Source organism: Lissotriton helveticus, chromosome 4_1 (assembly GCF_964261635.1).
Source record: "Lissotriton helveticus chromosome 4_1, aLisHel1.1, whole genome shotgun sequence".
Classification (NCBI taxonomy): domain Eukaryota; kingdom Metazoa; phylum Chordata; class Amphibia; order Caudata; family Salamandridae; genus Lissotriton; species Lissotriton helveticus.
In genome coordinates, this window is record NC_136063.1 from 135596815 (window position 1) to 135609421 (window position 12607).

The following is a 12607-nucleotide window of genomic DNA, read 5'->3' on the forward strand; positions in this document are numbered from 1 at the left end:
CATCGCTCTGCCCAGAGAGTCGGTGATATCCAGTCCACATCGGATCGAATAACGTGCCGCATCTCGGCCTTCCACAAGGGCTTGGCTGAGTTTAGCCTGTACCTCCAACGGGCATTTTGGCAGCACGTCCGTGACCGTATCCCACAGAGAGTGGGTGTAACGGCCCAAGAGGCACGCGGTGTTGGAAGACCGGAGTCCCAGACTCAGGGAGGAGAATACCTTCTTGCCGTATTGCTCGTACCTCTTGGATTCCCTGTCAGCCGGCGCCGACGGGAGTGCGGTCTGGGAGTTTGAGGCCTGAATCACCAGGCTCTCAGGGGTGGGGTGGGTGGACAGGAAACAAGGGTCGCCCGGGGCCGGGCGGTGGCGTCTGGCCACGTTCCTATCTACAGGCAAACTTGCAGCGGGCTTGGACCAAGTGCCCAAAAGAACGTCGGTTAAGGCCTCGTTAAACGGCAGCAGAGGCTCGGCTCAGCATGACTGCGGCTTAAGGACCTCAGTGAGGAGGTTAGTCCTCACGACCGCGACGGGGACCTCAAGGCCCAAGGCCTTGGCTGCCCTCATCAACACCACACTGTAGGTTGCCCCCTCTTCCGTAGCCACGGTGGGAGGTGAGACAAAGCCAGTGTCTGGCGAGGTGCCCAGACCACTGGCATCCCCAAGTTCACCAGTCCAGTCCTCCTGGGACTGACATTCACATGTCAGAGGGTCCTCAGACCCCTCCCAATACTCCTCATCACCCATCTCCTTGTACTCAGGGTTGGTAAATGATGGGGCCGGTTCATGGAAAGTGAACTCTCTGAAGTCGAGGGAGGCATCGGGGACGGCGCCGGGGAGGTCGTTAGGTCCACCGGCGACGACCCGGATCCGGATCCGGATCCAGCGGGGGCCTGCGGCGCCGGGCCCGAAGGCGCCGGCGGCGTCGGAGCCGAAGCACCAGCGAGCGTCGGAAGAGCGATGACGTCTCTTCGACTTCTTGTGCTTACCTGACGACTTCGACCCTGAGGAGTGATGTCGACTCCCGGAGCTCCGATGGCTCCTCTCCCGCGACCGGTCACTCGACCTCCGTCCTGACCGGGACCGTTCTCGGCGCGGGGCCGACTGCCGGAGTTCGAGCCGCTTGCGGGACCGCTCCTGCCTAGCCTTCGAAGTTAGGGCCCGGCAGTCAGAACAGGCCTTGTCGTCATGATCGACGCCGAGACAGTGGAGACACCGACGGTGAGGATCGGTGACCGACATCAGCCGGTCGCAATTCTCACAGGGCTTAAAACCTGGCATCCCTACCGGCACCGTTCGGAGTCGAGGACTTCGAAAAAGGATGATCAAAAGATCAAAAAAGTTTAGTCAAAAAGTGACTAATGTACCACTTTTTCCGGATCTGCGCTGCTGGCGCGGAAAAAAGAACGGACGTCAGCACGCGGAGGCGGCGTCTAAGTACTCCGACGACGTCATCACGGCGCCTACGACGCCGAAACGCGGAGCCGCAGACGACGTCTACCAACGCGCAAGGGTACTGCTACGCAAAAAAATTCCGGATCCAGTCTGACGCCTGGGGATATTCTAAGGTAAGGAATCTATCACTAACGTGTCTCTTTCAGATAATGATGATGGATTTAACCCACATCAGTTGACTGGGGGTGAGTGTTTGATTTGCTCAAGCGCTCCATCCATCATCCCCTTTGGTATCGCTTTGTTCGCCCTAAGTTGGCAGGGTGTGCCCAGACGTGGGTCCCTTGCTGATTCTGCCACTGGATTCAAGATAGCCTGGCTGATGAAGGTTATGAACCCGAAACCGGTCCCAGGATGCTTGTTTACGGTCCAGAGAAGACATGGCTTGGCAGTTCGGGCTGGACTGTTTCCATGAGGCACAGGGTCAGACTGATTTGCATATGGCCATGTCTGAACTGGGGTGGTGGAGTGAGCTAAATAATTATGATGGATTTAACCCAGATCAGTTGACTGGGGGTGAGTGTTTGATTTGCTCAAGTGCTCCGTCCATCATCCCCTTTCTTATCACTTTATATTAGCATCCCCTTGTACCACTACCTGCAGCTCATCAAACATGAAAAAACTACAAATTAAGAATCCATAAGCCGACTCCACAGTAGTTTACTGTCTTTCTTCTACGACACAATATTATTGTCTGCTTTGCCATGGCTTACCTAACGAAGCTAAGCCCTTAATGAAAAGGAGACCAACATTCCTTGGATAACCAAGTAGGTTAAAGCAGGCTGGATTTCCAATTCTTCTTCATTGCTGAAGGGTCTTCTTGCTTCTGAAGGGCGAGCAAAAGTAGCAGTGGCTCTTGTCATGCTTTGGCGAGAAGCACAGGACACAGACGGCGTGGAGATCGGCCCGTTACCAGGAATGGGTCTGAAGGTATCTTTTGAAGTGGGTCCGTTCCATTACTTTCTGTGCCTCCTTATTCTGCAACATTGGTAGGAAGGCTGCACTGCCCAATATGCGTCGTGGCCCGGCTGCTCAAAGCCGATGTGCTCAGCAAATTTAGCAGCTGTCGAAGGAACTGAAGAGGAGTCAACAAGGTCTTCTCGGCGACAGGAAGGAAAGACAACAGGCTTTGGGGCCATCAATGGTTTAAATGCAGCATGCTGAGACTGGGATACACGCCCAACCCTGATTGCGCAGAGTCCAGCAACTGAGTAGGTGCCCATGTGAGTTGACAACAAGAGGAGAAGTCACTGAGACCTCATGACTAGATAGACTTCTTCGAAGAAAAACAATTTGCAACAGTCTGAGCTTAACAAAAGAAGGCAGGAGGATGCAGAGCATGTATGTCTACAGCCATGCAGGCTATGAACATATACTTAATAAAATGGGTTATCCTTTCTATCTCATATAGCAACTGCTACGAAATCATTCTCTATACAGGTGGTATAATATAGAGGGTAGTAGACATGCGCTGGTTTACTCGCTTAACACAGACCTAACTTTAGTCTTGTCTCATCTGATTCTGTTCCTCAGAAGGAATTACGTGAAAGCTGCCGCAATAGAACGCAACAAGTCAACTCCAAAAAAGTACAATGATAAACACCAATGTGTTTCACAAAACCACTTGAAAAATATACACTGGGGTAAAGCCACGTTTTTACTGGCTCTGATCAAAACACGTTGAGTAATTCTCTATTTTATTGTGCAGATAAACTAGCAGCTAATGTCTGGAAAGAAATTGCACATATTGCAGCCAGTATCTACCGTGATCCAGCACTACTGCAGCTCAAAAAGGAGACTGGTGACTTACCTTTTAGTGCATCTGCAAGCAGGAGGCGGTAGTGCTGAAGGAATTTGGCAGTGAGGCCACAGGCTTGTAAACGTAACGTGCTCAGCACAGGGCAGGAGCGGATTAGGGAGGCCAATGGCTGGGAGCAGCCATCTCCCAGTGGATTAATGCTTAAATTCAACTCTTCCAAGTTCTGAAACGAAACAGGACGTGTGCATCAAAAGGTGTCGCCTAGTGCACTGGTAAGTGTAAGAACTACCAAAACCCTACCAGAAAAATATGATGATAACATTGTGCGAAATAGCAACATGCAAACATGCTGGAAGCAACTCAGAGTAAATATCTCACTTAAAAGATTTACATGCTATTCCTTTAACAATAAACTGATATTTGCAAAAAGCTAGTGACATGCAGAAAGCACTAAAAACATAAACCAAAACATAAAAAATATGACTTACAAATTAAAACAAAAAATCCTTGATGTATGCACACATTCATGAGTTTGTAAAGAGTCTGAGAGCTGCACATGCAACCTACGTCATACACTCTGGGATATTACTGCACCTAATAATCTAAGGCTAACGCTGCTTTACCAGTGAAGCATTCCCCACTGTCGAGTAGAAGATCTGTGCAGAGTGGGTGGGAGCGGGCTACCAAAGGGCACCGCGGTGGGAGCAGGTTATCGATGCAAACAGCGGAGTAAGATATCAGGGCACATGGTGGTTAGGAATAATATACCTGTGTGCTCAGCGGGTGGGAGTAGGATATCTGCACATGTAAAAGGTCAGAGTTTGCTCACACAATCTCAGTCAATCTTCTATTCACATTAGATTAACTAGCATGTAGATAATAAACAAGAATTTAACAATATCCATTTAGTACTAATCATGACCTGAGACGCGCATTACACTGTATTTAAATTACCCTACCAAACACCAGACCCAATTCTCTACCATTTTAGACTTGCAAATTAGCAGCTAAGGCAAACTTAAATACTACACTCTTGGTCGTTTCATAAAAATATCAGAAGTGTGAGAGTAAGACAATCAGGGACTAGGTGCTATACTCCCCTACCGATAGCCCAAAACAATAAGCCAGATGTGGTAGAAGTTCTCGAGCTTTACTCTATTGGTGTGCACCGTTCAAATATTGTACACTTTTAAGGCACACTGTAAGCTGTCAACTAAATATCCTATTATCATAATTATTTGATTTAGTTGGTCAAATCTTTAGTTTCAAAGTTTTATTCACATCTTTTCATCCACCATGTTCCGTGCCTCATCAGTAGGACTTCTTCAGGGCTATTCAATGATTGTAGACATCAGTGTAATAGTTTCACACAATCTATTTATGGACAGTTCCACAATCTGACTAGAGTTGTGTGGTCAACCGAAATACCTGAAGGTAAGTGATAATCAAAGAATGATAATATATGTGGTATTGTATCTTATAACTCTGCTATGGTGGCCTTCACTACAAGCAGCCCATTAAACTGTGATATCTGCGCAAACGCCTGTTTGCGAAAGGAACGCAATTATGAGCGTTACTTTTTTTATTGCACCAGGAGCAATAAAGTTTGTGTCCTTATCAAATTTCAGCAGGTCAAACCTGGGGGAAAATGCCAATTAAATACCATAGCAGGACATGCAGATTTTTGTGTGGTATCCACTAAAATCTGCATGTAATGCCACATGTCAAGGAAAACTCTTGTAACAGGATAATTATCGCACATGATCAAATCTTAACACATTGTGTTGGATTTCGCCAAGCGCAATCATTTTCACATACCATACCGGCCCACTCGTAATAAAAGCCGTACATGCTTTGGCATTTCTCCATTAGAGAAGATAGTTTGAGGTAAATAGCATTTTGGATTCCAGTTACTAATCTTGAAGCAGGACTTTAATTGAGTAGACGCTTACTCCAGTCAAATTCTCTCACCTTAAAAGTATCTTCGCTTGAAATACCGGTTGCAGGGCAAAGTTTTGCGAGTCCCTCGTGAGTCATCTGATTGGAAGAGAGGTCAAGGAGGGTCAGGTTGGGCATGGTGGCCACAGTGGAAAGAAGCTCCTCAGCCACAAGGTCATCAATGCAGTTGCCAGATAGGTGGAGCTGGCGGATGGAGGCCTGGAGTTTAAGAGCCCGCAGGAGTGGCGTCAGGTTGCGTCTGCGCAGTGAGAGATTGCAGAGTCTGAAGGAAGTGATGTTCTCCTGCTGCTCCAAGGATTTCAGAACCAGATGATGTTCTGCTGCATTTGAGGAGAAGAAAATAACTAAGAACTCTGCTTTTTATTCAGGACAAAATGAAATTAGGACAAGAGGATTTGGATGTCTGAAATGATATTTCCTTGGATCTAGGGAAAAATGTCTATGTCTAAAATATCTTTAATCAAAACATTTTAAAAAATAATGTAAGAAAAATATTTATAATGCATTTGTAATGTATTTTACTATTCTCAATAACAGGTCTAAAAATACCATATTTTAAATACTACTTTGCCTGTGTGTCTAGAGGTCCTCAAAGCGCTATACCTATTAGATCACCGCCTTCCTGACTGGTAATGGATCCCACAGCACTGGGACTCCAATGCCAACTATGGATACATATGACGTTACAAGACACTCCCCTTGGTCCTGAAACTTTTCAGCATTTGGCAGACAGCCTCAAGTTAATTGGTCCTTTTTACCATAATTATTTAAAAAAAAATTCTCTAGTTCACGTTATTTTAATAAATTACAGAGTTTCTCTTTTTAGAAAACCAACATATTCCAGTGTTATAATGAGCATGTTTTTACTAGCACTCCGGCTTTGCCACCAACATGCTCGATCCCACATTGCCAAATTACGCACTGAAGCCTTGGGCTATACAGTTAGAGAATCTGATAAACAAGAGACCTTTAGGGACTACTACTTTATTCATGTGTTTTTGGGGGGGAACCCAGCTGCCATCCACGCCTATCTTCGGGATTGTCCTGGGATGCCCTTAGAGCCACAGAACACTCAGGACATGAGGTGCCCTTCACGGTGACGTAACTTAACTTAAAAAAGTTCTCGGAGGGCTAAAAGGGGGAAGATGGGACTGGACGGCTTACCGGTCTCCTTATATAAGATTTTTTACCCTTCTCTGACGGACCACTTACTCTGGCTCTTTAACTCTTTCACTCATAGTACCGGTCTTACTCCTACAATTTCGGCGGCGGTAATCTCACTCATCCTTAAACCGGGCAAAGACTCTACTCACTGCTCTTATTGCCTCCACATAGCACTGGTGAACACTGATGCTAAGATTTATAAATAAATGCTGGCCAATCGCGTAGAGCCTCTCTTGCCAGGGCTGATTGACCATGTCCAGGTGGGCTTCATATAGCACCAGCAGTGCCTGGACAACACCAGACGCCTTGCCCACTTGGCAAATAAAGCCTAAATGCACAACATCCCCGCCCTTCATCTGTCCTTCGAAGTGGAGAAGGTATTTGATACCTCTTCTGGCGGTGGTGGTGGTGGTGCAGAAGCTGCAGGACTTTGAGTTAGCCTCTAGCTACAACATCAATATGTATAAATACCAGGCACTTAACCATACCATTCTACCACAGCACCTCACGGGTCTGCGGGATTTGGCTCCTTTCCTGTGGGCTACGCTGTCTATCCGATACTTGGGTCCTTGCAGAACTGGACTCGAGCTAACTGGCCCGAATATCGAGGGCCACCTTAGAAGATCTGCGGTGGTGGTAACCATCGCACGCTTTCTGGCTGGGTAGGGTGAATACGGTTAAAATGAATATCTTACCCCACATATTCTATCTTTTTCAGGCCCTCTCGACCTCTATCCCAGCTGAGGATTTCCACCGAATGCAGAAGGGCCTCCGTACCTTTATATGGAACGGACCTCATATTTCCAATACCCTACTTATGCTCCCTAGGAATTGCAGGGGACTGGCGTGCCCCAACCTTCTTGACAACTATTGTGCCGCTCATTTACGGGGTTTTCGGAGTGGGTGGTTAAGGAATACGAGAAGTACTGGCTCCAAATGGATCGAGAGGTGGCCTGCAGGCCTTTCTGGGAATTGGCCTGGTTGCAGAAGTGCCATCGCCCTCGCAGCGCTTATCTCGCGACACCTACTAGAACGGTGCTGGAGATATGGGCTAGGGTGGCTGTTGAGTATGGCTTGACCTCGTTTCCCTCCCTGAATACCCCATCGTGCGTAATCCGGACCGTATGCCACGTCTGGGCTTGGGATCCTTCCTTACTTGGGAGAGAGGCGAGTGTTGTGTGCTGAAGGATCTCTTTCAAGGGGGGGGGGGGGGGGGGGGGGGAGTTAAACTATTTGAGCAATGTAAATCGGGTTTAGGTATTTCTGACAAACTTAGACATCAATATTTTCAGCTATGCAATGGGTGCTTCACCCTCCTCCCCCCGAATACTAATGGAGTGACTCAGCCACTTACGCCATTCGAGAAGTTAGTTCGCCACTTCCAGGGCTCAAGGGGTCTGATTTCCAGCACCAATGGTGTCCTTCATCAGTCTTGCCTCCTCCCTAGCAAGCCATACCAGATGAGAAGGGAGCGGACAGAGCAACATACATCACGCAGAAAGAATCTGATCTTCTATGGCGCGAAATCCCCAAAACACATAGGAGCATTTGACATCAGGAGTCAGCCTACAAGCTGATGTTCCAGTGGTATTACACACCAGCCTGCTTGCGCCCCATGTTTCTCACAGCCTCCGCGGCTTGTTGACAGTGTGGGGCACCAGTGAGGGACTCCAAACATATTTGGTGGACATGCCCCCAACTCACTCTTCTGGAAGGAAGTTCTAGGAAACATTAAAAACACTCTGGGGTTCCAGATTCCAGCACATTACTGCACCATTATTCTGGGCCTGCGCATGACCGCACCGACCCATGCAGATTGGTACTTAATCCGCCGAATAACCGGTGAAGCCAAGCAACTGATAGCTTTGGCCTGGAAGACTCCCATTGCCTCCTGGTTCACTAGATTTTGGCATACCCCGGCGATGGAACATCTATCACAAACTTTCCCTCACTGTTGAGAAATTCACACAGCTGTGACAACTCCTACTTGATTACATGTCACGAATGGAACACCTCTGCCTTCAGCCACCCAAATTGCACGCCCTCCACCTGTTCAACTCTTTGTCCTGAGCAATGACTTTGGCCCAATGCCGCATTTTGGCATAACTATTACGAGGAAGTCATGACTGTCCCCAGAGCACCCAAAGCCCTTCCCTTCCTTTCCCTTCCTCCTGCCTCTCTTGCTCTGCCTGGCCTGTGATTCTACACTGTTGGTGATGCTACTCTTTTCTTTTGCTCAGCGGAGACAGATCATTCCCCCCCTGTCTTTTTGTTCCTCTTATCTATTGTTAAGTCAGTTGGCCCCGTACCTGTATTTTAGTACAACACTGGCCCGAGGAGCTTTCGTAGCCCGGTCTTGGCTCTGTTGTTCTTTTACGAACTTGCTCAGTAGAAGATATATTTGAGCACACATGCTAATTAGATACTCCTCTCTTGCTATCATGCTCATAGATGGGGGACCCGGTCTTGCCATGCTCACAACATTCTGTTCGATGTTGAAGCTGAAGGGAGGACTTGGTTGATGCACAATGTTAATGAAGTCATAATAATACTTTTGGGCTGTGCTCTCTCTTCACTTTTGATTCTCCATGCTCCTCTCTATACAGGTCTCATGAACTGTGGCATGGTCAATATGTACCATTCTCCTTTTGCATTGTGTTTTCCAAAGGCTTCTCACACTGTAATGCATGGCCGATAATTGTGTATGCTGCTGTTGAAAATGAATAAACATATTAAGAGTGAAAATGTGGATGTTTGTGCATGCTTTTGGGAGCATAAATAGTTTCATGTGTAAAACTGTGGGAGTGAATAGCTTCTGCATCAAACATATGGACATTGATAGCTAGGTACTGTGCTAGGTGGAAACCTACTGCCACAATTCTGAGAGTTAAATCCAAGGCAGGACAGTTAATGGTATTTTTTAAAGCCTCGTTCAAACATATGCATTTGCAGAGCCGTTAAAGGAAGACAACTTCAGGGGTTTAAACTATGGAAGCCATACTTTGTATAAAAGAGTCAATTAGTAAGCATAACACTGAGCCTAGGACTACTGAATGATAGGAATGCGAGATTGAGCTTAATCCAAGCTTCCACTGGTAGCTAATGTAAAGAAAGCTGCATCCCAGACGTTTGAGCTTAATCTTAATACTCCCTGCACACTTCCTGAGGCACCACCTTGCTTGGGCAGACAGGGCAAACACATTGGCTCCCCTTACCAGCCTCTATTCATCTTCAAAATCAGCTGCAACGCTTACCAAGCCATTAGGACTTGCACCCCTGCCTATCTGCCTGAAAAACTCACCATCTTTGGGGGTTCTGAGCACACCTAAAGCCTAGATATCATCATATGGAAGATATAAAACAGGCTTTTGCCATCAATGCACCAAGGATTTGGAACAACATCTATGTACAGAACAGTCCTGGTCTAGTTCAGGTAAGTGTTGAAGACGCATCGGTTTAAAGAACTCCACAACCAGCTACCCCTCCAACCACTTGCTGACTGTATTGATGCCTTTGATTATATGCAGCACTCCACTTTCTATAAGCTAGGCGTGCTTGATACAAATACAACATATATACATATCTTTAAAAAAACTATTTTTGACAGTTACTGGGACCAGACCTTTAAGGATCACATCCTGATCCCACTAAACTCCAGTCTGCTTTTGGAGATTAGTTTCATAACTTGTTAACTGGTTCCATTTCTGAAGAGAGCTGCAAAGTTGTGTAGCAAGTATCACTAGATGTAAGAATGTAAATCCATGGAACATCACAAGTTAAAGAACTTGTGTAAGAAACGGTGATAGACACCTTTAGAGAGTAGATGTTTTAAGCAATTATTTTTCCTGCAAGGCCTATCTCATATATGAATCCTGTTTATGAAACAAAGGGTGCTAGAGGGTGCTAGTTAAGTGTCAATCTTCCTAGAGACCCACTGAAGTCTTTCTATCCATCATTCAGTGGAACGGTGTGCCTAAAACATGGGTAAAAACCTTGGTGGACTAGAGGTCAATCACGGAAACCTGTGGTTTGCCCATTAAAAAGGTAGGAAGTGGGGGAGGAGCCAAGATGGAGACCGGGATGGCTGCGTGAACGCTCGGCTCCGTGAGCCCTCTCACCCCGCACGTATATCCTGGCGATTATCCTGCGCAATAATTGCATATCTGAAGTTGGCGAAAGTTACCGTTCACTTACCGTCTGCTCCTGAGGCTTCTACGTGCGATAGACCCTAAGATCTGTCCCCGACTGTTTGGCGGCCTTCACTGTGCCGGAGCCGCGATCTCGAGTGAGGAGAGTATCCGGCCGCGACTGCAACAACAGCGGCCTCTGGCTGCGGTGGGGAGCCGATCGGTGGGAACCTGAGATCCGCTAGACAAAGGCGACAGTGCCGACCTACTCAACATAGCAGATTGCCCTGCGGGAGGTGCGCTACAGCAGGACCGGTGGGAACCATGATCCTCGGCCCCCCCTCGGTGTGATGCCAGGGCATTAACAACTTCTCCCGAGACAGACGGGTGACTCACGGGGAGCGGCAGAGACTTTGTTTAGCCCTTTGGTGACCCTCCGTTGAGATGCCTGCCTTGATTTTTGGGGTCCTCCTGTGAATCCTGTTGCGTTCTGGTGTAGGGCCCGGTCCTGCGGTGAGATGGGGAAGGAGGAGGTCGTAACGGCTGGAATGGCGGATGGTGCCCTTTTCCGCGCCCCCCACCCGGGCAGAGAAACCGCTGTACAAGAGAGTCCCGGGGGCCGGAAATGTGAGGAGGGGCCCACGTCCAGAGATGTACTGGCTGCTTTAACAACCCTGCAAATGTCCCTGGTCCGAGAGGCCCGGGAACTGGGAAGGAGGATGGCCGCCATTGTTGTTCCACCGCTCCATGTCGACTTGGTTCAATCTTGTGTAGGCGCCGATCTGCCCGCCTCTGTGCCACTGACGAATGCCTCCGCTACGTTTACGTCCGTAGAGCCGCTAATGGACTTGGTTCATGTGATTACTGTGGGTACACCGGTTGCACGTGTGATTGACTCATCGGGGCCATTGTCTGCTCGGCGAGTGACGGAACGACATCGATCTATGTTTTGGGCTGCATCGGCGGTGTTTCATCGCTTGCCGCATTGTGTGACTCTTTTTCCATGGCTGGCGAAACTATGTTCGGATTGGAGGTTGTTATCGGTGTTGCTATTGCCACGGACAGATCTCCGCATCTTCGGCGGGGTTCTGGTGGTTAACTTCCCATGGAGCAACGACACTTCCAGATCCTCCTGGAACATTTGGACCCTTAACTCTATTTTGTAGGCCTGCTTGAGACCGAGACGTACGTTGGTGCTATGGATAGAAGAGGCCAGGGGTGAGACCGTTTGGGACATGGTGGGACTCATTGTTGGTTGATGGTGATTTAAGGGACACTCAGCGGGGTTATAATTGATTGTGATGTAAGTGGTTACTTTTTTTGTAGTCCTTTTTATCATTGCTGTCAGAAGATTATTGCATGCGGTGGTGGGAAGGGGCCGGATGGCCGGTTCGATGGTCCTTCTCCAATAATTTTTCTCCTTTTTCCTTCTTCTTCTCTATATTTCGGGTTTCTTCATTAGGGCGACAGGCACGCTGCTGGGGGGGGGGGGGTAGGCCGTAACCTTCTGCAGGGGTGCAGGGTGGGGGGTAGGGGGATGGGATTATTACTTTGTCCTTTCTTTGTCTTTATGGCCCCTTGTCCTTTTCTTTTCGATGTCGTCGTCTTCTATGTTTCCTATAGTGTGTTTTGCTTTGTGGGCTTTGTGGGCTAGGGCATAGCTTGCAACGAACTGTATGTGTTTTTTACAACTGTCCTGACTCCAATGCCCTACCCCCGTTACTTCGAATGCATGTGCACTGCTGGCGGGTTTTCTGCTTTTTGATTACTATTGTGGGAGCGTGTATGATTGTACGACATTGATTTTAATCTTATTTTCCTTTATTGTAAAATGAACCTTCTTGGATCCTTATTGTCACATCGTGCATTTCCTCTTATGTTATATCCTGGATGCTCATCAGACCTTGATTTCCGCGCCGCTGTATTTTTCTATAATGTGAGGTTCTATTTTCGATTTGAATAGCGGAGTGGTTGTAGGCCCATGTTTGTATTTCCTTGATGACAAAATAAAGGTTCTAAAAAAAAAAAAAAAAAAAAAAGGTAGGAAGTGTCCCAAGAGAAACTGATTATGTTTTATCGAAATCAAAAGTTAAAAGTGTTGTTAATATTATCCCTTAGCATCTCAGTACTCACAGGAGCGGTGTATTAA

The 12607-nt window shown here is 47.5% G+C and overlaps 1 protein-coding gene across 2 annotated transcripts in view; it reads right to left on the reverse strand.

The window, feature by feature from the left end:
- TONSL (tonsoku like, DNA repair protein) overlaps positions 1–12607 on the reverse strand; it is a 347227-nt gene that overhangs the window by 18500 nt on the left and 316120 nt on the right. For both annotated transcript variants that reach the window (XM_078686541.1, XM_078686542.1), the window contains 2 exons: positions 5180–5487; positions 3260–3431 (listed from right to left, as the gene is read on the reverse strand). In XM_078686541.1, coding sequence (XP_078542667.1) covers positions 3260–3431; positions 5180–5487 — 480 coding nt within the window. The remainder of the gene's footprint in view (positions 1–3259; positions 3432–5179; positions 5488–12607) is intronic.